Source organism: Dicentrarchus labrax, unplaced genomic scaffold, assembly GCF_905237075.1.
Source record: "Dicentrarchus labrax unplaced genomic scaffold, dlabrax2021, whole genome shotgun sequence".
Classification (NCBI taxonomy): Eukaryota; Metazoa; Chordata; class Actinopteri; family Moronidae; genus Dicentrarchus; species Dicentrarchus labrax.
The window spans coordinates 6,625,413-6,652,690 of record NW_026136709.1 but is presented as its reverse complement, the minus strand read 5'-3'; the positions used below and the strand labels follow the sequence as shown (position 1 = coordinate 6,652,690).

At 42.0% G+C, this 27,278-nt stretch overlaps 1 protein-coding gene and 1 long non-coding RNA gene across 6 annotated transcripts in view; one reads left to right on the top strand and one right to left on the bottom strand.

Moving 5' to 3' along the window:
• The first annotated feature begins 1,315 nt into the window (after positions 1 to 1,315).
• pfkpa (phosphofructokinase, platelet a) lies at positions 1,316 to 22,199 on the top strand. 5 transcript variants are annotated; one of them, XM_051410916.1, is made up of 23 exons: positions 1,316 to 1,569; positions 4,308 to 4,381; positions 5,117 to 5,194; positions 5,430 to 5,619; positions 6,698 to 6,863; positions 7,265 to 7,309; positions 7,430 to 7,538; positions 8,299 to 8,394; positions 9,129 to 9,221; positions 10,026 to 10,151; positions 10,816 to 10,880; positions 11,141 to 11,210; positions 12,127 to 12,273; positions 13,965 to 14,035; positions 14,284 to 14,371; positions 15,210 to 15,362; positions 16,825 to 16,977; positions 18,053 to 18,217; positions 18,404 to 18,465; positions 18,833 to 18,944; positions 19,475 to 19,574; positions 20,513 to 20,618; positions 21,351 to 22,199. In XM_051410916.1, exons 1-23 carry the CDS (start codon positions 1,476 to 1,478, stop codon positions 21,505 to 21,507), a joined length of 2,520 nt encoding a protein of 839 aa, XP_051266876.1. In that variant the 5' UTR covers positions 1,316 to 1,475; the 3' UTR covers positions 21,508 to 22,199. The 5 variants fall into 5 exon arrangements, with proteins under 5 accessions (XP_051266876.1, XP_051266872.1, XP_051266873.1 ...); XM_051410912.1 differs by lacking the exon at positions 15,210 to 15,362; XM_051410913.1 differs by lacking the exon at positions 16,825 to 16,977.
• LOC127369490 (uncharacterized) overlaps positions 10,025 to 27,278 on the bottom strand; it is a 42,181-nt gene continuing 24,927 nt past the window's right edge. Inside the window, exon 3 of the long non-coding RNA XR_007886082.1 lies at positions 10,025 to 10,185. This is a non-coding gene — a long non-coding RNA (uncharacterized LOC127369490). The remainder of the gene's footprint in view (positions 10,186 to 27,278) is intronic.

Here is a 27,278-nt window from a genome sequence, read left to right as displayed (position 1 = left end):
AAAGTCATAGAAACTTGTTTGGGTGTGTCTGTTATCTGAGTGAATGTGGGGACTGTGTTTAAGATGAGACAAGGGTAAAAGGGGAAGGAAACAAAAAGAGGACCAGCCAATGTAAAGTTAAATATTGTTAATATGTTAAAATCTTGACAGAGATCTGAGGAAGACTGACATTGATAATGGTGATTAAGCTTTTGATGAGATATACCAATAGGCTTCCACATCTGTTATCTGTTAACAATAGTTAAAGTTATTTAATGTACTAATTCAGTATTACAGACAGCAGTGTAGTTTCCTTTGGTTGATGCAGCCAAGTTTCATGTCTTTGTGCTTGTAATTTGTTGTTTGTGCCACTGGATGGAGACAAAATCTAAACTGAATACTTCATTACGTGTTTCATGCTTGTCAGGAGAGATTTTGAGCAAATTTAATGCAAAATAAGGCAACAAAGGTAAAACCACAGAAGATCTTTTCCAACAAGAACCAGTGTTTGGAACAGGACTCAGTCACAGGTTTCTCATCACTCATAATGGAAGTCTATAGTGGGGTTGTTTCAGTGATGCAGTTCTAAATAGAGCCTGGTGAATCTGAGGCAATAATAATCAATCAAAAATCAATTTTAATTTCAGAAAAATTTCAAGCTGCGTTTTGATCTATGATGCAGACTGGGAAAAGGTAAGTGAGGAAGATACATTTCCTGATACTCATGGGCAAACTGCATCAGCAAACAATACAAGAACAAAAAAAAGGAGAGAATAAATCACACAGTCAAAACACAAGAATAAAGATATGCAAAATAAATCAACAAAACTAAAGTAAATGAATATGCAAGGTAAATATTGTTGAGTAATTATAATAGTTTTTATAACAACAACAACAACAATAATATAGTATATAATACATTCAAAATAAGTGGTGTTTTGAATAGATAAAGGTTTAGGCAGGCTTTGATAATGAATCCATTATGAAATCATTTACTGGCTTTAACAATGTGCGTATTTATTAATGTTGTTGCCACCTGTTCGTGAAATTGCACCACTAGCACTGTTTAACTTGTCGCACTGTGCTCTGGCCAGTCCCAGCTGCCTCCAGTAGACATGTTTGTGAACATTTATTAAATGAACTCAGGGATGATGTTGAGGGGTAAACAGAAATACACTGAGAAGACACTGAGCATCCTCCGACTGTCTGCCCCGCAGACATACCATTTACGTGTCCTCCTATTGGTTTAGAATCGAAGGAGGAATCCTTAAACCGAGACCTCATTGGCTCACGGCAGTGTCAATCACTCTCGTCACCGCTAGTCTATGCAATCGGCTCTCAGATGCGGAACAGGGAGACAGAGAGCATAGCAGGCATACATAGGTAGAGGGGGCGGACGACTGTTGCCCTTCATCACTTCAGCACAATTTTATACTGTTGCGGGCCGGTTGTATTATTTTATCGAATTGGACCGAGGTCACTGAACCGCTGTGAAAATGGCGCAGCCAGACAGCAAGAAGATATTCTTTGAGAACCTGTCGGGAGCGGGGAAAGCTATCGCAGTGCTGACGAGCGGAGGGGATGCTCAAGGTAAAGTGTCAGTCTCACACACATTCATCAGTGTGTGAGTGTGAACGGGCCCGCAGAGGGCGAACATACACCCTCTTCAACTGTGTGCCGCTTTTAGTGACAGTGAGCTGACGGTGTTCGGTGTTTTCACGGCGTAGGCAGCACCGCGCTGCAGCTAATGTCCATCAGTAAAACAGCGAGCTTATGAGCATTCATCCAGGAAGAAGCCCGCCAGTTAGCATGCTAACACGACTTATCCTGCTAACGCGCTAACAGTCTCATCCTCGTCACTGATTTGTGTCTGTCGCTCGGCACAGTGACAACACTTCAGAGAGCCGCCACGGTCGAGCCGTTTAAGTCTTCTCCTATTCGCCACACACCAGGGTTTATTAGCGGTGTTATAAGGGGACGAGTTTATGTTACCGTTTAATGAACTCACAGGCTATTAAAGTTGGATGAGGCGGTGACAAGGTGAGCGTGCAGGCCACTCACTGCATTGCGGGCGGCGGGGAAGCACCGGTCTACGTGAGGAGCGCAAAGTGACTATGAAGGAAGACACTGCAGAGAAAGCGTGCTCAGCGTGTTCGTGCTGAGTGAGATGAGAGCTGAGGTTGTGGTTAGCAGTGACTGTGGGCCAGTGGTGGGATGCCTGTGCATCCTGCGTACGTGATGAGCTGCATACATCTCTGCTACGTCTCTCCCGGCCGGGCCTGCGTCACAGAGGAAACCCTGGTCATGTGCTCACCGGCTCAGCTCTTCAGTTGACTGAAGGACCAGTTATACACACCTCCCGTGGATCAGTACACTTTAATGAAGTGCTATTAGATCAGCAAAGCTACATTCATTCTACACAAACCAAAAGTAGCTTTCAGCTCAGAAACTAAAACGTTATTTATTAGTAAGTAACTATTAGTTGGCAGTGAATAGTGGGCCTATTGTGTGGCAATGTGATATTTTAATAATAATAATACAATTTTAGACACACACACACACACAATTTACAATAATATATCATGTTGAAGCATTGGAGATGATATATTAGCCTATAATCATTTAATGGAATACTTTTTTTTATTAAATCCACAGTAACACAGATTTTTGTTCCTGTATTGATGCACAGGTATAGAATAGCAGATTGTGTAGCTGATGTAGTAGTTACTACAATGTTCTATTCATGTTTCCTGTTAAGCTACAACAGTGTGACAGTGAGTGGTCCAGCATGCATCAATGCAAACAGCAGCTAAATGGAACTCAGCCATCGTTCTTTTATTATGTACACCTGTGTTTGTCCTATTATGACGTGTGGAAAGGTCTTTAGCTTTAGTTTTAGCTCGCATTCTCTACTTTCTGCACTTTCTAGCCAACGAGAAGCAGCACTGCGGTTTTCGGCATTTTAATTGCCAGCCGAGTTATCTACATTGTAGTGCTCTCCTTGGCTCAGGAGAAAAGCATTGATCTTTGGTGGGTGGTTATATAATTAGAGTGGACTGCTGGCGCACACATGAACGAACACACACACACACACACACACACACACACACACACAGAAAGGAGCGCATGGAGTTGGCCTCAGAGCAAACCAATGAGGCCGCTGTGGCATGCATGACAGGATCTGAATGTCGGTGTCAGAGGGCATTGTGTAGCCTTGGCTTACTCTTTTCGCTCACTCTGCATGAGAAAGTGTTAGTCCTGCAGAATCAGATGGTCAAACTTAATGACTTTCTTCTAAGTTCGACAAGCAACGTGAAAGAAACATTTCTTGGATGATCTTTAAATTGTACCTTGGTCCTTCTCACTCTAATTCTCCCTTTGTTTGTCTCTCAGTCTGTAAACCTCTTCCGTCTTCTCTGACTGATTGAACCAGGCTGTTCATTTGTAAATGGTTATGTAACGAGACAATGGGTCATTCACTGTTAGACTGGACAGCATGGTGAATAATTGGACCCTCTGTAATGGGTGCTTTGTTGGTTCTGTGACTTTCCATGTAGGAAAAAAAACACTTATTTCTTTTTTTATATACAATTTTTACTTCTTAGTATAGTTTACCTTATAGGTTTCACTGTCCTTTCACGTCCATTGCTGTCGTCTACAATGCCCCAAACTTTGTGTTGCTTAGTAACAGCGCTGCCATTAGAGCTGTAGTGTTCACTAGTTTGTGCAGAGAAAAGAGAACCCAGTCCTTTCCTCTGTTTATATCTCCTCCAGTCAGCCAAGTTCCTGTCTGCCTGCTGTGTGTAAAGCACTCTTATTCCCACTGTCAGTGTTTAAGCTAACCTACAATTGACATTCAAGTCACAGAGCTGTGCCTTATTGGTTACTAAGTTCATTTTGGCTAACCACAAAGTAACTGGAAAGGCTGTAGGAGGAGCTGGGGAACCTTTTGACCAAAAATGGCAGTGTGTGCTGTAGTGAGAGAAGATATTGGCCAAAGCCACAGATAGACAGTATAAACTAGGATTGTCTGTGTTCAAACACACACACACACACACACTAACATACATTGTCTCACATATTCAAGACACAAATATAAAGAGAGGAATTAAAGTGTTACTGCTGCAGTTGTTCATGTCAGAGATTAAAAAAATATCCCTGCAGAAACTGTGAAACAGGCCTGCAAATAAGGATTTTACACGATTTGCCACAGTTGAAACATGTGTTTTCCCTCTTTAGAGCCTTAATATTTACCCTGCTCATCACTGCACTGTTGCACAAAATTTGTTTTATTGTAAAGATCACTTTTTTGTTTTTATTTTTTTCAGGCATGAATGCTGCTGTACGTGCCGTGGTTCGAATGGGGTTATATGTGGGAGCAAAAGTTTATTTCATTCATGAGGTGAGCCCAAAACTTTGTGTTGATCATTATTAAGGCCTTTTTGCCATTGTTAGTAGTTCATTTTATGTTATAGAAGTGGGTGTAAAGCAGGAAAAACACGATTACATAACTGCACGTACATTTTTTAAAGAAAAGGTTTGCATATCTTTTCAGTTTAAAGACTTCAGTTAAAATGTGCAATTGTTAAACTTTTTTAACAACTTATGTCAAATATTCTGGAAGTAGTGACAAATGAATGCATGTCATGAAGGCACGACTGCACACAGCAGGACTCGTCTGTACAAACACAGGAATGTTTATTCTCACACAGCAGCTGTTAGAGGAGTTTCGGCGAGGGCCGTGCTCTGCTTGCTCATCCTGTGATCCCTGCACATCTGTGTATGTCATGGACGTCCTCGCTCAGTGTGTTGTTACATAACTGACTTGAGGCTTTAGCAGATGCCTCACATGAAACTCCCCTCCCACTCAGGTACCACAGTACTCTGTTTTCTCCTGCACGCTTCAGCAGGACACTGTCTGAGGACATCAACAAACTTTGAACCACCCGTATTAAATCCTCGAGTTATACAATTACATATGTGTACTGTTCTGTGGTGCTGCATTTGGTTGAAATATTTATTTTATTCTCATGATGACAACCTAATGATGCAGTCCATAGACCACATTTTAGCTTAATATATCTGTTTGGAACTCTCTTGCATTTATTGACTAAGAAGCGTCTTCTTTTTTTATCAGGGGTATCAGGGTATGGTGGACGGTGGAGACAACATAAAAGAAGCCTCATGGGAAAGTGTCTCCAGCATGCTACAAGTGGTGAGTAATTATCATGGGCAGCATTCCACACATCTAATGCAATTACTGTACGGGCTCTAAAAACAGCTCTGTCATTGTTCGATAATTATACAAAAATTACGAATACGATTAGAGTAGAGTAGAAGTTCTCAAACTTTTCCTATTACAGTACTTTAAATGAAAACGAGGAACATGCAAGTCATGCAGCTAAAAGATAATGCTCTTTTGAAAACATTTTCACACTTGTCATCATCAGGGTGGGACTGTTATCGGCAGTGCTCGCTGTAAAGAGTTTCGCACCCATGAGGGACGTCTGAAGGCAGCTAACAACCTGGTGCAGTACGGCATCACCAACCTGTGTGTTATTGGTGGAGATGGCAGTCTGACGGGAGCCAACCTCTTCAGGGAGGAATGGAGTGGGCTGCTGGCGGAGCTGGTGGAGCAAGGTACGGGGAGACGTACCTCCTCTTTGCTTCCTCCTGATGCTATTGTGTTCATTTAGAGTTTCTCTGCTCAATACCTCTGCAATTACTGCATGCTATAAGAAAACACATTAGTCACCACTTAGAGATTTTTGTATTTTTAGGAAATGTTGCTTTATTTTTGGATAGTGACAGTAGAGAGAGACAGATAAGGCAGGGAGGGGGGAGAGGGGATGACATGGAGCAAAGGGTGCAGGACCCTGTGGCAAGGACGTATGTGGTACACACTCCTAGGGCTGCCACAATGAAGGAATTTCCCTCAAGGTGATTTTGGGTGGCTTAGCAGCAGTAAGCAGTATTACCATCATTGTTTTTGCTAATTACTTAGTAATCAGTACAGCAGGGTAATGTTTAATCTCAGTACCTGCTTGCATTAATCACCTGCACTGTCCTTCCCCCTGGGTCCGTGACCCCGTTAACTGCCCCGATTTTATTTGGCTTAAAGAAACCAAATACTGAACATGACGTGACATCATTGTCGTTGCGGCGGTTGCTTATCATCCCCTGTGATTGGCCTGTCAATTGTGTGGTATTCCATTATTGTGCTTATTGTGGTAGCCCTCGAGCTACTGGGGCACCCACCACCACCAATTATTGATTTGGTTTCCACGCTGACTCGTTGCAGTACCTGCCAGTATTTGTAGACATTTCAGGTTGTAGGATAGATACTTTGTACATCCCACATCCTCTGATACTCTACATTAGAACGTCGTCCATTAGCTTTTCTATTCACTACTATTTTTTCTCCATGCTCATACTGGCTGTTGTCAAAAAGGATCTGCTTTCATTATGAAACCCTGCCTCTTCATTTTGTTTGATTTGTACACACACAAACAATAGTCCATGTACCACTTTCATTTCTGAATAGTCAGATAATCCTAGTTCTAATCTGAAGGAGTTCTTATTGTAAACTGTTTTTGTTTTTTTCCTGACCTCAGACCTGTTTCCATTGCTGCTCATCCTGTCATATTTTGACAACAAGCTGGGAGAATTACTGTAGAAATACATTGGAAAACACTTGTTAACTTCCTGATCCTTTCAGGCTTGATCGAAACTGATGCCATTCAGAAGTATTCCGCCCTTCACATCGTGGGGATGGTTGGCTCCATTGACAATGACTTCTGTGGAACTGACATGACAATCGGCACTGACTCCGCCCTGCACAGAATCATTGAAGTGGTGGACGCAATTATGACAACTGCACAGAGGTGAGGGGGAGATGGAGCCCCTGTATTTATCTACAGTATATATGCTCTGTTTAGTAAGACTATGAGCAGTAATACCCCTTAAACTGACAAATAAAACATAATGCCGTATAAGTCCATTTAAAGTCCTAAACCGGACACTTGTAATTATTGTGCCTGAGAATCCCCTTATCCTAAAATAGAAATGGCTGGATAAACATGGACATCTGTCTGTTAACTACTTACCACACTAATTTAAGGATATGTAGTACTGAAACTGGAATGTATAAAGAAGTTAAAATAAAACATGTGCACCCAGTTCAGGCTAATTTCAGCTCCATTGATCCTCTTTCAAATGTCTGTTCTAGTCTAATGCTGTATTACTACAATGCACTGTTAAATCATATTTTCTGTTTGTGTTTCAGTCACCAGAGAACATTTGTGTTAGAGGTCATGGGCAGACACTGCGGGTAAGAATGCATTTGATAAACTTCCTAGCAGATCCAAAAACATAGTTCCTAAGGGAGAGACTGAGACCATTATCAACTCTGTTTATAGACACTGTGTATTTTGTCTATGTTTTATCCTAGCTACCTGGCCTTGGTGAGCGCCCTGGCTTGCGGGGCAGACTGGGTGTTAATTCCTGAGATGCCCCCAGAGGACGGCTGGGAGGATAAGATGTGTCAAAAACTGTCGGCGGTAACACAATCTTATTTATTCTCTATAGTAAACCCAATGAACCATATTGTACCAGTGTCAGTGCTATATAATGTTTCATTATTGTCTTGTTTAACACGATATTATTCTGCACAGCTCTTCAGTTTTTCTACAAGGAGTGAATTCTGACTTTTTTTTATCAGAGAAGACTGATGTGAAGCGAAGTGATTAGTCTCAGTCCTCGGGTGTCTTACTGTGTTTTTTCTGCTTTGGAAACACGCCATTGTTCTATGATTCAGACCCGTTCCAGGGGCACAAGACTGAACATAATCATAGTTGCAGAGGGAGCCATTGACAGGCATGGGAAGCCTATAACCTCTAGTATTGTCAAGGAAGTGAGTACCTGAGTGTAAAGAAAGGGGAAGCCAGAAGCATGGAGACCCGACTGATGGAAATAAGTCTTGTGAGCCACCAGTTGCTTAAATATTCTGTGGTACAGTTTTCTTGCAGTTTGTCTGCCGTGATAAAAATATTTAACAAGACGTTAGTAGAAGAGTCCATCTCATCAGAGTTCCTGATAAGATAATCATGATGCTGCATGCTAAGTCCGATAATGCAGTAAAGACTAAGTTGGCAGGACACTTCTGATTGCAAAGTGCAAAAAAGTTTCAATATGAAAGAACGTGTCCTATCAGCTCCCCGGCTGCTGGCATCGTCTGGCCCCCGTGCTTCTGAAAGACCACGTCACAGCCAAAGTCTCAGTTTTTCTGTCATGTTGTTTCTCCACCACCCCTCCTTGTAGAACCGGGCAGGGATGAAAAGGCTGAATATCATAATTGTAGCCGAAGGGGCGATTGATCGTAACAACATGCCCATTACCACTGACTATATCAAGAATGTAAGTACAGAGCTTTGTGTACAAGTTCCAGCTTCGACTGCCTCCTGTATGACCTCTACTACTGTACTGCTGCCCTGGTGTGGCTTTGACTCTGTTGCTGTGTTTCTGGAGTGCTCTATCAGACACACACTCTAGTTTGGTAAGACGGCTTTCACCGTACCACTACCGCTGTAAAGCTCAGAGCAGATACCCTCACTAAACCTCGCAACCAGACATTTGTAACATCAAATGTCATATATTTATAACTGCCTGTCACATAGTCGTATTGAATATGTTTTGACACTTGCACACTGCTCATAGCCTGCACTAACTGTTACTCATTTGAAAGCAAACACGACAAGCATTTTGTTTTGAATATCAGAGTATTTAATTTAGCACTTCCTGCTTGGGATCTCCTGTGATGTTCGGTACAAGCTAAGAGCTGCCCGCTAACATGACTGAAAAATTAGAATGGCTTGCTTGTGCTTTGCTGTTTCCCCTTCTCTTCAGCTTCTCCACTGTGTTTGTGTTTCCGTGTGATGTGTCTGTCCATGTATGTATGCCTTTTTGGATATAAATTTGTTTCACAGTATAGTTCTACTGCAGGACATAATTTTACATTTAGCTATGTAACTTATATGCATGATACATATTAAGGATCCATTAGTCCAATCTACAGTAGTGTTTCCCATTAGAGGAATAACAAAATGTATTGCTACTGTGTTTGCTAAGACCTGTGTATGTTATCCTCCTAGCTTGTTGTCAAATGCTTGGGTTTCGACACGCGAGTCACAATCCTGGGACATGTGCAAAGAGGAGGAACCCCTTCTGCTTTTGACCGTATCCTGGTAGGTCCACCACTTTTTCATAATCGCTTAATAATTCATTAATTCAGTCATTTTCCAAGCAACATTTGCTGGTTGCAGCTTCTCAAATATCAGGATTTGATCTTCTTCTTTGTCACATAGGCAAATGGAATATCTTGTATTGAATAAAACATGCTATCTAAATAGATCACCTTGGCATGTGGTGAGTTTTAACAGGCATATTTCACTATTTTGACAGTTTATACACAAATTGATTGATGGAGAAGGTAATTGTTAGTTGCAACTATAATAGAAAATTGATTACGTGCTGATTTTAGAACCATAACATTGTCACATGTGATTTATTTGTCTTTCTTTCTTTGACTACAGTTTACATGCTTAACCTTTTACTGTTTCTATTATAATAGAAATTCTCTATTCAATCCAAGTGTGCACACTTTTGATTTAGTGTACACTTTGGCTACGTGCTCTATTTGAGATGTTTTGGTAGGAATAATCCAGTTGTCCAGAGCTCTACTGTTTAATCCTGTGTGTGTCTGAGGAGAAATGGCCCGGGTTTTAGGTTAAGCACATTAACAGATTTATGGCTCAACATGTGAAGCACTGCATCGCAGATAATGAGCGACAGTTCTCTTCATGTTAACTAAAAATTGCAGCACACCTACTGTGGAGAATTCAGTCCAATTGTGTGTCCAGTGTGAAAAAGAAATCCCGTTTGGGGAAAATGTGTTGACAAAGGACACATTACAAGTGTACAGGAGAAACAAACAAGGTTTTGATAGTGAGGAAGATGAGTGTTATCTGTGTTTGTGTTTGCTCACACAGGCCAGTCGTATGGGTGTGGAGGCAGTTCTCGCCCTTCTGGAGACCACAGCCAACACGCCAGCCTGTGTGGTCTCTCTGTGCGGCAACCAATCGGTGCGCCTGCCTCTGATGGAGTGCGTACAGATGGTAGGCACTGGACTGGGCTGGAAACAGGCCAAGACTGCAACACACACACAAACATAACATCGTATTTAAAAAACAGGGAAGGTGAGGAGAGAGGGGAAACTGCAAAGCACATCCAAACACAGGGAAATGACTGCTGGACTGGAGAGGCAGAGTCAATGGGCAACGGGTTGGAGGAGCATAAGTAACGATAACAAACAGCACAGCCCACTGGGCCTGGAGTGGTATTAATGTTCACATGAGAGCTGTGTTGTTTGAGAGGCAGTTGTGTCTGGTTAATGATTATCTGAAGCATTTGGCAGCGTTGATGATGATTGCCTGCAGGATGGGATGTAATAGCAGCCCATCTCCATAGGATGCAAAAAGGAGCTTTATTGTTATGTTACAGGTCGAAACAAGGTTACATAGTAGCTATTTCATGGGCTGGATCAGAGGATGACATGTTAACTCTTGTATTGTTCTTTTGTTATTATACCAGTTAGCCCTTCGTGCAGCAATTGTTAAACTCATAATAGACATTTCAAAGATCACAGTGTGAATGCCGACAGACATTTAATCTTAGCTGATCTGAATTACAGAAAGTGCCTCTGCTTTTGTACATACAGGAAGTACAGTGTATGAAATAATACTGAATTCAAACTGAAAATACTCCCACTCTTTTCCTCAGACTCAAGAGGTCCAGAAGGCCATGGATGAGAAACGGTTTGAGGAGGCAGTCAAGCTTCGGGGCAGGTATGATTGACAGCCCGCTGGGACCAATCCAAAGCCATCACTTCACTCAAGATCAAGAGCATCAGTTTGATGTTGCTTATTTAAGACAGGTGTAGTAGGGAAAGTGGATCATGGTGCTATTTTAGAACACAACCAGCCTGTTGTTTATACACAGGATACAGTCAGGGACCAGTTGGAAAACAATATATTCTGTAGCTAATTGAAAATACAACCACACTATTTCTTTTTAACAATATTGCATGAACCATGTTTTACTGCAGGAGTTTTGAAAACAACCTGAAGACATACAAACTGCTGGCTCATCGTAAACCAGAATCCGAACTGCCAACTGTAAGTTACCTCACGACATCTTGACATTCCCGTTGGGACTTTTGACGCTGACGGTGTTGTCAGCTCTCTGTGTTTTTTTCACACATACAATAGCTGTCCCCACCATGCCTGGAGTGCAGGTTGTATTTAGAAGGAGATGAATTAGCCTCCCAAAGCCACTGAGATGTTTAAATTTTTATTAAGGATCTGCCTACAAATAATGACTCAGCTACTGCAGTCATGATGCACCATGCTGCTCCTATTTTCAGATGTACCCTTGGCTCACATACTGAGTAAAGTATTCCTGTAAATGTGTCGTTGTGGGTTGGCCAAGTTGAGTATTTCTCTGAAAAGAGGTGCATTATAGCATTCTAGTTACACTGGCATCCATCAGATATGATGTCAGTTCTTTCCTACTGTTAAGTGGAAAATAATGTGACACGTAATTATGGTGACCAGATAATAATTAGCAGTTTTTACCTAAATGCTGCATTACCTTTTATTTGCTGTGTAGCCTGTAATTGTAGTGACAGGCTTCTCACGGGGCCCAGGTGGCTCAGTGTTGGTCTGTTGTGCAGTGATATCAGATGACACCTGGCTCCCCACTGAGGGATGACTTGTTTAACCCTGCCAGGAGCTGCGGCAGCCTGCTGCTGTGGCTCCAAAGGAGGCAGCTCAGACTGAAGATCAGTGAAGTGTAGTAGAGGCAGCGTGGTGGATTCCATGCTGTGGAGCTCGCCTCAGGGTTTGGCTACCCCTGAATCTGCGATAATGACCACTGTAGGCCCAGCATGTCGCCGAGAGAGCCCACCAGGAACCATTTACTGACTCACTCTGCAGAGCTTGATCAACAACTGTAACATTCTCTCTATATTTAATGTGAGGATTAAAAAAATTTGCATTTCATGTGCGTTTTTCTGTGTGTTTCTGCCCTCAGAGCAACTTCAATGTGGCAGTGTTGAATGTCGGTGCCCCGGCAGCAGGCATGAATGCTGCCGTCCGTTCGGCGGTCAGGGTGGGCATCTCCGAAGGGCACAAGATGTTTGCCGTCAGTGATGGCTTTGAGGGTTTCTACAAAGGACAGGTAGGTACTATAGCACTGATGTACTGTACTATTGCATGTATAAAACAATTCAATCAAAGATCTTGTTGGACAGTCATCACACTAAATAGAGATTTAATATTAGATTTTAAATATATTCATTAAATATTCTACCCGAACAGCTTAATAAAATACTGTGTAACTGCTTTAATCATGTTTTATTCAAACAGAATTGGTGAGTCACACAGTACACATTCACTGTTAACTCTCTGACTGAAGAATAATCAGGGAAACCCCGGGGATAATCTCTCCAGATTAATGTAAACCAATTTCCCACACAGACTGTCCCTACTCAGCCAAAGTTGATGTAGTACCAGAATAAAGCGATAGTGGGCGACAGACTGTAAAATACAGCTTCGGTATATTCAGTCAGTGGGATGATTCTCATCTGATCTAACTAGGGAAGAATTTTGAATGTAGGGTAAAAGCAGACAACAGCTATCAGATATCTTTAAGTGAAACCTGTTTTGTGTGAGACTGTGCTGTAATTTGAGGCTTTGTTATTGTTTCCCTGCTCCATGACCAGTAAAACCGGTTTCACAGTCCTCTCCCATATCCTCCTCTGACCTTTTCCCGGTGGAAAACCTTAAATCCCTTCAGTCCACATTTGGCTCATTCAGAGAACAGCACTTAAGAATCTGACCATTTATCTTCATCAACATGTCTCCAATGTCACTGGTTAGTTAAACACCCTGTGTGTGTCCTCCCAACTGAAATCAGGCTGCGCCAACTGACCCTAAGAAGATTAGTGCAGCGGGAGTAATGGATTTCTATACTTGAGTGCTCTGGCACTCTCTGCTACACACCTCTGTGTTTTCACTTGTCCAGTTCCTCTGTTAGATATAAGAGTGTGTCCAGAAAATTAACTCTCCTCCTAACAATCTCTGCACTGAGATCCCAGGAGGACGTACCAGATAATACAGAATTGTAGCTCACACAGTTCTGGGAGTACTAAGGTGTGTGATAAGTGGTTATATATACGAAATTCCCTTGCCACTGAATGTCGCACTGGAGAGCCAGCACTTCAGAGAGAAACAATGGGACATAAAAAAACTAAAACCCACCAAAACCGACTTTGTTAGTCTTTCCAAAAATCTGGTTTGGTCGAAATAAACCCTCAATACAATGAGTCAGATGTGAAAATATTTGTGAAAAGGGCTGCAATGGCTGCAACGTCAAATCCCTTTTTAATTTTTTCCATTGTTATTCTAAGTGTCAATATCATTATTCATCAACATTATGGAAAGAGTCCATTAACCAGAAAAGGCTGTAATATAACTATCACTCGCCAGAACCCAGAGACAACAACGGTAGCCAGTTTTTATCTTGCATATCATTATAACATTGTGACTTCAATAAAAATGGACAGAAACCAAATAAAACTCACCAAAATAGTTTGTTAGTTCGTACCAACAATCACAAACTCTAATGTAAATGAGAGAAATAGCATTTTCAGCTCTACTCAGCTGCAAGAGGAGCAGACTGGCTATGTAAACAAACCAGAGAGAGGCTGCGATAGCTACACAGGCTAAGGGAGTGTGACATCCTTGTCAGCTCAGGATCCATTACTCTACTATATCTTTATATAGCAAATAGCTGTTTACTGCTATATCAATGTTTTAAATCTCATCTCTATAACATTTAAGATCGCATGTGATGTTGTCTTCTCTCAGATTAAGGAGATTAAATGGGCTGATGTGGGAGGATGGACGGGACAAGGTGGATCTCTGTTGGGAACCAAAAGGTAAAGTATTGATCTGTTATCTCTGATTGACCAGCAGCTGCTCAGTAAAGCTGGAATCCATAAAGTTTTATTATTGATTGTTTATATTTTGTATTCAGTATAAACTTAACTGCTGCAGAGTCTGGACTCACAGCTATGTGCTTTGCAACTGATCAAATATTTTTTACATGCACTGAAACAGTGAAATTGTGTATTATGTTTTTCAAATACCCATGTTGTTCTTCCCCTTTCTTCCTTCCTTCCTTCAGAACGCTTCCTGCAAAGCATGTTGATAAAATTGCTGAGCAGATGCGAAAGCACAACATTAATGCACTGCTTATTGTCGGTGGATTTGAGGTATGTTTAAAACTCTTTTATCCCTACTGGCTGATTTTGCTTTTGAGGCTACATTCTCATCTTTGATTTCTATAAGCTTTTTATCTCTTTTGTTATGAAAATTCCTGACAGTGGTGCTAATGCTAGATTTCATATTTAGCAACAATATGAGAATTATAAAGTTATATTTTGGCTCATATATTTCAAAATGACAAAGTAACTGTTGAAGCATGACTAATTGTATTGTCAGATGTCCTTATGTGCAATATATGACAGTAAACAGTGTTTACTGTCAAACACTGTAATGTTGATCCTTTCCATCAGTCTTATCCCAGTTACACCGCCATATGCCTCCATACATAATTATGCTTCAAAGTCATTTCTCTGCCAAAACCTGCAACGGCATGTTGCACTGAAACTGTTGATTTTAAGTACTTTAAATATATTATTTGAGAGAAAGTAGGATTCTTAATTTATGACAATTATTTCAGTATCATTGTGAGTTAGATATAAATATTGTGATGATTTGGTTTTAGTTGGAAACAGAGAACACCTGCTTTTTTCCAGCCATTTCACGCTATCCCATTTAGATGCTCACCAGCTTTATTTTCCTGTGACGTATGCAAGTAAATCAGTTCATGTGTGTGAATGGAGTGTGTGAGAGAGAGAGATAATGTTTAGAGTATGTGGAGTGGTACCTGTCTGTTTCGCTGCTGTCCGTTGTGATAGACCTGGCTCCTCCCCTTGGCACCCTCCACTACTGTCTTCCCCTTCCTTGTGGCAAGTAGCACCCTCTCAACCAAACCAACCTGCCAAATCTACTCTCGCAAACACTAAAGCCCTTGGCTCTGCCCTGCAGGCCTTGCTGTCACTGCTGGAATTGTTAACGGCGCGCGGGAAATATGACGAGTTCTGTGTACCCATGGTCATGGTCCCAGCCACTGTCTCCAACAATGTGCCGGGCTCAGACCTCAGCATTGGCGCTGACACGGCTCTGAACGCCATCACTACTGTAAGTGATGGGGGCTGGCAACCAGAGTAGTTGATCTCAGCAACACAGATATAAATGCACACACACAAGCAGACAAACACTCAAACATGCTCACGTAGCCAGTCATGTTTCAAGGAGGGAGAAATCGCTCACTCGGTCATTTTACCAGTCACTCCACACATTCCCTAGCCTGTCAGTCAATTATTTGGAGGAAATTTTGTGAACATCCAGACTCCACATCTGGAATAGAACTCAAACATCAGAAATCCACCCAGGCAGACAAATTGAGTGATGTGTGTTCTGTGAGGCATGACTGGTAAAGGTTAAACCAAGTTAGAGTGTAGCACACCTCCCTTCCCTCTCAGGTAAGTGAGTGAAAACATGGAGGCATGCTGTGAGGTGCACGAGTGTCCTGACCGCCATGTTTGCTCTGCCTGCCCTTCTTTTTGTCTGCGTGTTTGTGTTCCCCTACATTATTAACATCAAGATGAGTTAACAGCTACAGAACACTAACACCAAGCTCTACAGTTAACATGCACTGTATTGCGTTTGTCTGATTGAATTGATAATAAACTCATAACTTCATTCAATAACATGATACAGCATCGTTGCTCTTGCTGTTTTTTTTTTTTTTTAAAGGTCCCATATTTTTCAGTTTTGTATTGTTTTAGTTAAAGTTTTGATATCCCTGAGAAGATATATTTGTGGTTTATAAGTATCAAAAACCATCTCAGTATAGTTTTACAGCTCCTCTCTCACGCTTCTCTCTGGAGCTCTAGCAAGGCTCGTTTGAAGGCAGTTTCAGATACTCTGTGGATATATCGTTCTGATACTTTAACAGTACTTATATAGCCCCTAGACCTGCTTTATAATCAAAACACTCACTTTCTACAATATAGGACCTTTAAAGTATCACAATAACTGAAATGAACATACACGTAACCCTATATAATACTAAGGAACTAGAGTGAATATAAAGCTCTGAGCCTTGATCTTGGCTGTGCCATCATCTTCTTCATTCCTCCGCCTGTGTGTGCAAACTCAGTCAGTGCTTGTCTTGCTTGAACATAACCGTCTACAGCAGATATGGTTGTCCTCTGCAGTGTGACTGCATTAAACTGCTGAGGCTCACAAACACACAAGTCTCTGTCCCATCTCTTCTTCTCTTTCTTGCCTCTGTTCTCTCTGTACCATCACCTTCTTTCTACATTTTATGTTCCCCTATGTTTTGTGGCTTTACTCTGCCACTCTCTCAATGCCCTTTCCTCCTTCTCTTCATTTTCCCTTCCTCACATTCTTTTTCATCTCTCTGTTCACACTTCTGTCCTCCCGTCCTTTCTGCCAAAGGGAAGCCATTGCCGCTATCACACGGAAAGAGCCGGAATGGCAGGATACGCTCTAGCAAACTGAGAGAGATTCACCTCTCTCTCTCAGTGGCCAGCCTTCTGCGGCTCTAACGCGTTTTCATGTACTGCCGCTTCAGGCGTTTGAGAGTCTGCTGCAACTGTATGAGGCTCGCACTACCTATGAGGAGCTTTGCATCCCGATGTGTATGCTGCCTGCCACCATAAGTAACAATGTGCCGGGCACAGATCTAAGTATCGGGGCAGATACGGCCCTCAATGCCATCGTGGAGGTAAGGCATTCAAACCGCCGCCGGCACAACTTTGTTCAAGATGCTAATGCAAAGAGGATGAAATTGACACATGATATCAAGTAACAGTGGAGTTAATGGTCCAGTGCTTATACCCAACAAACTGTGTTGCATGAGTATTTGTTTGTATAGTGCTTATAATATATATGAATAAATAAAACACATTGAGTTAACATGTAATAAAATTAACTCTATAAATCTAATGAACATTGTCATTGCCAACTCAAAGCTTACCCTGACTGTAGTTCTAACGTTAGCCTCAAGTATAAGACCAACTAACTAACCCGAACAGTGAGTATATGTAAAATGTTAAAGGGGCACTCCAACGGATTACACATCAAGTTCAGTTTACTTATCATAAGTAGTGCTACAAGTTGGGTCTCATGAAAGATGTCCTCAAGTTGCATTGAAGGAAATGCAGGATCCAGCGTTTTTGGAGCTTGACCCATTCTAAGGACTGAAACTCAGAATATCTTGGCCTCTGCTGTCCTGATTTAGACCATTCTTTCTTTAATCTGTCTCTACCTTTATGGAAGTGAACGTTAAATCACTGGAACGCCCCTCTGACACTGATGTAGCATCTCAAACTCTGCACCTTTTGCTGACATCACAGTCACCTGACACACTGACTATCAGCATTGGACTACCAAAGTAAAGTATCACTCTCAGATAAGGCAAAAAAGATAGTTTTAAATAGAATTGTATCCAAGTGTAGAACATTTGAACTGTAAATGATATCTGCCGTTTACTGTTTGATGTGCTCTCTCATCCTTATGCAGGACTCCAGTTTTAACTGGTGAAATCTGCATGAACTGTTTTAACAGAGCAAGTTGACTCTTGTGCAGATTGAAAAAATAAGCATGCTGGCTTTGAGAAGAGTGTTTTGCTTTTGGTTTTCTATGTGGAATGTCTTACTTAAACACTACATGACCTCAAATAATCACACTTCTAATCTTGCTGGTTTGACACTTTGATATTTTAAACATGTTTCATAATGATTAGCTTGTAATAATCACTTCATGTATACTAACATTGTGAGTTCATATGCGTGTGTCAGACTTGTGACCGCATCAAGCAGTCGGCCAGTGGGACCAAGAGACGCGTGTTCATCATTGAGACCATGGGAGGCTACTGTGGCTACCTGGCCAGTGTAGGAGGCCTGGCTGCAGGAGCTGACGCTGCCTACATCTATGAGGAGCCGTTTGACATCAGAGACCTGCAGGTAACACGTCAGCTCTTCGTAACATACAACAGGTTACATCCTTCCTCTACTCTCTGTCAGAGTTGTAAGCATCCACTCTCCAACACATAATCAAACACTCAATCCACTAGAGGGCGTTCAAGCCCAACTCTACAGTACAGTGCCATCTACTGGTCAACAACTCACATGTATTATTTATTCCCACAGGCCAATGTTGAACATTTGACAGAGAAAATGAAGACCAGCATTCAAAGAGGACTCGTCCTCAGGTAACATAACATCAGCTTAAATGACTCCACACAGTCCAAACAGTCAGAGTACATTTTAATGCTTCATCTCTTACTGATTATGTAAGGGGAACTAAATCTGCTGCTGCAGCCCTCTGTATTTTATGTTAAGCTGCTTGTATAGTAAACAGATCCAACACTGATGTCATCAGTTTAACAGACATTTTGCAGTGCAGCTCTCATCGTGATGTCTCTATAACATGAAGTCAGTGAGGAAAGAAGCTAACAATGCAACATCTCTCTCATAGCAGCAACAGTGTAAATGTAGACTCAGGTGTCTCACTTATTTTACTGTGTGTTTGTGTTTGTGTGTGTGTGTGTGTGTGTGTGTGTGTGTGTGTGTGTGCAGGAATGAGAACTGTAATGAGAACTACACAACTGACTTTATCTACCAGCTGTACTCTGAAGAAGGGAAGGGAGTGTTTGACTCCAGAAAGAATGTGCTAGGACACATGCAGCAGGTAGGCACAGCCACACTGGTTACCAGTTCATACGGACAAAATGGGAGTAGCAGTGTCAGGGGTAACAATTCGTCCAGACTAATGAACAATTTTCTAGATTTGTATCATGAATATGCATATTCCCGTTTCACATGGATGGGCTTTGTTGTGTTCTGGCTTTGTGCGTCTTGAGATTAGCGCAGATAAAACTGGATCAAACAAAACTTTGATGATCCCCAAGGGGAACTGTGTGGTTGCGTCTGCAGCAAGTAATGGGATACAGAAAAGAAAAAATGAATGTAGATTTGGTTTTAAACATGGCACAATTAACAACTTCAAATATATACTTTTAAATAATAATTGAATAATTTAAAAATGGGTTTGAATGTAGTCTCAGCCAGTTGATGCATATTTGTTGTTTGATCATCAATCAAATGTGATGTCTTTAAAAGATACACAAAAAACTATGTGTATATATTTAAGACATACAGTCTGAAACAAACTTAATTGTGGTTTTGTGTTAAAAAGCTACATTTTGATTCTTTTGTAAGGGAGGAGCACCATCTCCGTTTGACCGTAACTTTGGGACCAAGATCTCTGCCAAGGCGATGCAGTGGGTCACCAAAAAGCTGGTGGAGACGTTCAGACAGGGTAAGGTCAATGTTGTTCTTCAGTATTAGACAAAGGACCTGCGGTAGTTGCTCCTCCCTCCCTGCAGAGGCGTGACCGCAAACCTTTACCCAGATCTGTCATGGAGTCACTCTGTCTGACATTTTGATGTATTTTTATCCCCTCAAAGGAAATTATTTATTGATCATTTACATTCATCAGCATAACAGCTTAATGAGAAATTGACTTGAATGTATTTAGCCTTCCTTTTTGACAAATGACACTAACAACTGTGAGTGCTGTGTACCTCTAAACAGTTTGTCTTAAAACAACACTGCATGTGTATAAAGGCTACAATTAAAGTTAAAACTCCTCTTTGTTTTTTTCTATTTCCCATACACATGGATGACATAAGATGAAGGTAAAATCTCTTTTTTCATGCTGGCTCCATGACCATCTACATCTTTATATTTAGCTCCATGTCCCTGTCTGTCTTTTCCCCTATTCTGCCGTATTATAGATCCACACAGCCTGTCGACACACTTGTGGGGCGAAGCTACAATGTGCCTTACACACTTATCAGCAGCCACCATGCTATCCTATTTCCAGTTCATGAGTTATCTGAAATATGAGCATGGGCTGAATGAATAAGCACACACATTTCTCTTTCCTGCTTCTCCCCACATTTCAGTCTATAGCGCTTCATGTTGCTTTTTAGTAGTGACGGTTTCTGTACCATCACCTCTTTGTATATTGTTTTTAGATTTTCTGTTGCACCACTCCATGGTAGTCCTCCTGTAGATCCATACAATAATAGTTTCATTTACAATCTTCAAGGTAGCTACTGGCTAGAAGAAAAGAGTCATCATCACAAGCTCCCAAACCCACTGCCAAATGTCTGTGCTACTGTATGTTTGCAACCACACAGCTACATGACGTTCCTGTGTTTCCACCTCTGATGCTACGCTGTTTCCCTGCAGGCCGAGTGTTTGCTAACACCGAGGACTCCTGCTGTCTGCTGGGGATGCGGCGCAGGGCTCTGGTCTTCCAGCCCGTTGTACAACTCAAGGATGAGACGGACTTTGTGTACGTACCACACTACTTCAGGGACTCTACCAATTTGATACAGTTGTGTAATGTCTACTGTGGCTCTAAAGGGAGCTCTCCAAAGTCAGAAAGCCTGTAGTACAAGCTAGGGCTGTGACGGATGAAAGAAATATGTATTTAGAAGGCAAGGATGGTTATTGAATTGCATTATGGGAAATCTAGCATTTTTGGAGCTTGAGTCATATTAACTAAAAATCAGGATATCTCGACCTCTGCTGCATCGATTTTGACCATTGTAGCATTCCAGCTAGTGTCTGATGAGGTCTCAGACTTTACCCCTGCAACAGAGAACCGGAGATAATATAATACACTCAATAAGAAGCCAGGAAGTGAGTGCTTAAGATAATAAAATGCACAATAAGACATAACCACACTGGCAGTTCTATTTTCCTAATTGTTTCATGTTGGCTGGCTCACCCAACCTGCTGCCAAAACTAAGATGATGTGTAAAATGTAATGTATAAATATAGGTTTGTAAAAAATGTTAGATAATTATTATTAAATATTTATGTTAGAGCTGATCCATCATTGATCAGAAATACCAGTTTTAGCATTCAAAGTCACTCTTGTAGCACATATCCAGATGGGAATTGATCTTTTCACTGCTCCCCATTCATTAGAATGTATTCGATTTGTTACCGTCAGAAATGAACATTAGACGTTTGTACAACAGCGTAAAAAAAGCGCTGAGATTTCCCCGTCTGTCTGCAGTCACAGGATCCCGAAGGAGCAGTGGTGGTTGAAGCTGCGTCCTCTGATGAAGATCCTGGCTAAGTACAAGACGAGCTACGACGTCTCAGACTCCGGACAGCTGGAGCACGTCGTACGCAACCGGCCTAAAGAGTCGGACGCTTCAGTAGCCATGTGAAGGCCAGTGCGTACGGTGGCCTGCAAAGTCTGTGTGTAAGACTGAGAGTCTGTGAGGCGTCGGTACGTGTGATGTAAGAGCTTCAGTAACGTCAACAACCGTCTCCGTTTGGCCTCATTTATTTCCTGTCTGTGTCATTTCCTTCAATGTCACTCCACTCTGTTCTGCCTTGACAAACTCATGAACTGTAACTTAGCCTCTGCAGTGTTTCTAATATCAAACACACACATACTCTGCGCACACATACACACAGCTGTCCTGCCATGCCTCAGTGTGTCCTCGTTGCCCTGGATGTTTTAGTGTCACCGTTGTTTTCAAATTGCACTTTCTCTGTCTGCAGTTGCTTAGGCAGGCTCTGAGCCCAGAGCTGCACGAGGACAGAATAGACATTGCATCTGTTGTGAAAACCAGTGTGTATATCTGCCTAGAACCAGTGTGAGGTTCAGCATATTTATGTGAGACTGATGCAATACAGTTCTACTGCTGCAAGTAAAGAGAACTGCGTGCTGTGCTTTACACTGAAACTAATATTTATCTTTTTAACATTGTTTATTTCGCTTGTAAACATGGATATATTAACTGTAGGCACTGCTGTACTGAGTAGCTGTCTGTCATATTGCACCAACAAGTTAGATGTGTAAGAGACTAATGTTTCCCACAGAATAAAATTCAGACTTGAGAAGTGTACCCTATTGATTAGTGTCGCTGGATTTATTTATTCAACTCCTTAACATCCTTTAAAGGTCCAGTGTGTAACATTTAGGAGGATCTATTGGCAGAAAAGGAATATGACATTCATAGGTATGTTTTATATAGGAATCTTTATGTTTCTACAGTAGCCCAGGACGGACAAACCCTGGCTCTTGATAGGGACTTTGGTGTGTTTCATGGCAACCATAGTTTCTCCTACATGCTCATAAAGGGATGGTGAAGGTGTAATCTGCAACTCCACCGCTAGATGCCACTAAATCCTACACACTGGTCCTTTAAGTAGCTTTGAAGTTGGAAAGATCATTGTATCCCACTCTATCTGACAGTATCATATGTATTCTTTATCGAGTCTTCCCAGCTCATCATTTAAACTGTATGATGTTAGCAGAGTGAAATATTCAAACCCAAGACTCATAATTCATGGCAGCACCACATCTAATGGAAATATTCTTGATGTGCATCATTTGATACACGTTTCCCAAAAATTCAACCTGAAATAACGTTTTGGATCTTCACTTGAATCAGATACATTTCATTGGGTTTCACCAGAGCTTGTAAAGGATCCCCCACCAGCAGGTTAGTGGCCATAGAAGGATTATTGAACAGGCCTACGGAGCAGAGGCCCGGGGGGATCTAAGGGGCAGGGTGCCACTGGGTCGGAGCCTCAGTTCGAACTCAAATTACAAAACGACTACCAAACAAACACATAGAGGAACAAAATGACCATAAGAGACAAAAAAACAACCTCACCGTGTGTCTTACTGTTATGTAGGACGGGTGGGGGGCCTTTTGCATGTCTTTGCCCAGGGGCTATTTCATAATGCATTCATTCTCTTTCAAGAAAAATTGCTCCTTGATGGTGGTCTGTTGTCGTTCAGCTTGTTAACAATATAAACACAGTAGAGAAATACATAAAGGCAACAAATGGAAAACATGATTAATATAAATATCTTGTAAAAACAAGGGGAAATTGCTCAATTTGTCATGCAAAACAGGCCAATCTAACAGCAAACCAGCTTCAGACCACTTCCCCAAAAAAATCATTTCCAGTATTTTCATCCTCTCCAATAAACCCAAAGATGTCGGGCAGGAAGTATGGAAACAGAATTTAAAGAAGCATCTTCTGATAAACCAAACTAATTGCTTAAAGCCAGATTAAAGACGCCCCCCCCGATTTAGCACTAGTGCTGGTGTTTTTAAATGTTCCACCTAAGAGCCAGCAGATGGCGGCAGAGCACTGTCACATCGCCGGTGCCCGGGTTCATCGGGTGCAGTATGACACGGATTCCCTCCATCAGTTGCTGTCCACTTCTGCTCTTCACCATTTCACTATATGGTGGCTTAAATCCTCTAAAGTAGATTAACTGTGTGAGGCCTTGTGTGAATGTGCATATATGTGTGTACGTGTGTGTCTGCAGCCATAATTAGGAATTAATCTTATCATTTGAAAGAAAATTTCAATTTCCCATGGGTGTATTAATTGTGTATACATGTAATTGGGCTGCTTTTTCTCGCCTAAATGGACCTTTTTTCTATCTTAACTGTGAGTAATTACATGCATATAGGGCCGGGATGAGGCCATCTCTTAGCGACAGTGCGGTGACGGGAAATGTAATTTGTAGAAAAAGCTACCTGAATCACCTTTACTCCCTTCAGACCCTCGTAGAATAATTATCATCCTTAACTTAAACTGGTGTGGTTAATTCAGCCTCACTCCCACGCCTCTGCACAAAAGGACGCCTCGTTTCCCATCGCTATAATTTCCTCGGACCCCAATTGGCACATGGTTCATTGTGGAGGCATTTTCATGTTGCTGGCTACTTCTCTCTGAGCATGAAATTAGTAAATCCAATAATTTGGGTTGATTTAAGAATGCAAAGGGAGACCGCGGGGTCATATGCCCATAGGTAATCAATACTAATTACCATTTCATTTCTCCCCCCACTTTCTTTTCTTCTAGAATCGCATGCGAATCTGATCTCATTGGACTGATTAAAGGTTGCAAATGAAGGGTCCTCACTCCCTGATTCTCATCAAAGGCCAACCGCACGCTCTGTAACTTTGTCTTCATTTAATTCTACATTGTCTTCAGACAAGGCCCCAATTATAAGCTCGCGGTGAATCTCCAAAATAGCTCGCGCACATTGACCTTTTTAGATTAAAAGCACATTCTCTATCTCTCATGGAGTCCCATACAGTCCAATTTCCCTGCTAATGAACCAGAGTGGTTGGAAGTTCTGGTGCTGTAATAACTAGTGAGGAGCAGCAATGCTAAAATACTATCACTGTGAAGGTATTGTGATAACAATAGCAAGGAGAGCCAATAAGTCTTAGCTGGCTGAGATTGAAAAAGCAATATTTCTTTCTAATGAATCACATATGTGACATTCATAATGAATATTTATGAATAAATAAATCCATGCAAAAATAAATTAGCACGTAATACATTCCAGGAGAGAGTGCAAGATGAAAAAGCACAGAACAGTAGCAGTTATAGATTTTAGATACGAGTCTGCTGCAGTCCCTGTTGGCTGCACTGAAAACGTATACTTCGCTTGAGCCGGTTGCCAAATAAACAAGGAGTGAATCACAGGACCTGTTTCCAGACGTTGGATAAGGGATTTGATCCACCTTGCACACACAAGAGAAGCTCTGGCTTAAAACAAGCCCAGTGAATCGCACTCCAATTTAGGCTTCCCACAATCCAGCAGGCATGTGGCGAAATACTCCTGCGAGAATCTCCTTTTGACAATTAAGACACCCATGGAGGCATGGAAAGCTCTCAATTCCATTAGCCTCTGTGCTGTTTCACTCTATCTGTCCACTGAGCCTTAACTTACTTATTAGTACAAGTCTGCCGTATTTTGTTAGGGAAGCGATTAGTGAAATCTACATGAAAAGGCAATTTCCCTCTTCTTTTCTTTGCTTTCACTCTCTCACACTTCATTGAGATCAGACAGATCTAAAGAATGGCATTTGCGCGCTAATGCAATTCGCCCTGCATCATTTCGGATGTTATTCTCCGGGTGGAAGTGACTTGTGTCTTTATTTACTCGTTTCTGTGTGACAAATGGTCAGAGTTGGCTAAAATTACATCGGCGCTGGTTTGCTCCCCCTATTTAACTAAAGGCTCGGAGCATCGGCTGGCAGTCAGCTCTGAGACTGCAGCTCCACTTTGATGTATTGGAGTTAATATCTTCCTGACATTTCTCAGGACAGATTTTCATCACTGGATTCATCTGTACTTTTGGGGCTATGTGATAAATGAGTCAGGACATTCATTTTCCTCCCCTCGTCTCTCGCCTCTGTAGAGAAAAGATGTGTGTGTGTGTGTGTGTGTGTGTGTGTGTGAGTGCATGTGTAAATATGTATCTACTGCTGAGATGCAGGGGTGTGAATCTTTTCATGAGGTAGGCTGTGCTTGTGTGTGTGTGTGTGTGTGTGTGTGTGTGTGTGTGTGTGTGTGTTCCTTTTGTGTGTTTCCAAATCCAGCCCCAGTGAGCCCGAGCAGGCGGGAGTCTGACGCGAGCGTACTTGTGACACGAAATAGACGGCGGCATTAATGGAACTGACATTAATTTGACAGAGCGCTCACTAACATGCGAAGTCACTCGCAGTTCATAATAATAATATTAACTCTGCATTAACATGCAAGGCTGTCTGTTGCACCAGATGCCGAGCGGGGCTTTTTTTTTTTGGAGAGCGGGTGCTGCAGCCTGTCTTTCTGGGCCACGAGTGGATCGCGGTTAGAGTATGCACAACGAGAAAAGCCTCATTCTTACTGTGTGTGTATCCCCAGTGCTGCTGACATACTGAAACTCCTCTGCTGTGGCTGCAGGGAGACACTCTGCACCTCAGCCACCATCAAGCAGCATTCTCGAAATAGCTAAAAGCGAACCAGACGGGGTGGAGGTTAAAGTTTAGGGAGCAGGTTTAGACATAAAACCTGTTTGTCACTGCACGCTGGATGTATCTTTTTCAACTTGATGAATTGCTAGCATGCCCTTGAGCGCAGAGGCCCACTAACGCACACACATAACAGGTGTAGCCAGTGGAAAAGCTGAAGGCTATTTAGTCCCGGCCATTAACACTAATCAAAAACCACTTTACCAGATAAGAACTGCAGTGGCCATCTAGCAACTACAGTCACCCACATCCCTCTTTGCTGATATTGACCGGGCTTAAACAAGGTGCCAGTGGTAGGAGCCATGAAGGTGATGAAGAGATTCGGGTGAGAGTGCTAATTCGTGGCGAAGCGAAAGAGGGACCGCTCAATTGCTGACCCCAATGATTAGTCTATGACACATCGCAGAGATTGCGTCCCGATCAGGTGAGAGCACAATCGCAGCACAACATGGATGCATCCAAAAGACATTCACGCAAGGCATAGTGAGACAAAATATGTAGAGCCAGCCAGAAGAAAATAAAATGCAGGGTTACACACTCCCTTTAACACACACACATACACACACACACACACACACACACACACAAAGGCCTATACAGTATGGATTGGGCATTGACCAAACCTCATGAAAGATGCAGTTATGCAGATGGCCTCAGTGTGAGTGAATGCAGGCCATAAGGGGGCTGGTGTGGAGCAGCCAAAAGCTTCCCCCCTCTGCTGAACGGTCAGCTCGTCAGGGCGACAGAAACCTTCTAGTGTCACACTGAATCGCTAAAATACAATAGTGCAAAGCTATCGTTTTGTTAGCAAAAATGTAGTACCTATTTCTTTCTACAAGGAGGAGATTTCTTGGACAAAAAAAGCTGCTATAATCAATATTTTCATATTAACAATGGATCATATGACTGCCTGTGGGTTATAACCTGACTCTGCAGCAGCCCTCAGCTCTACAGAGCTTTATAGCATCTTTTAGCTCATTGTTTTCATCTCCATCTTCCGGTCTCACCGTGTTGTTGAAGATATTGTTATGGCATTTTATGCTTTAGAAGACAGTGACGGCTGGAGAGATGGATAGGGAAGGCAGAGAAGGGATGACAAGCAGCAAAGGCCGCCCCGGAAATCGAACCCAGGTCACTGCGGTAAGGACTCTGCT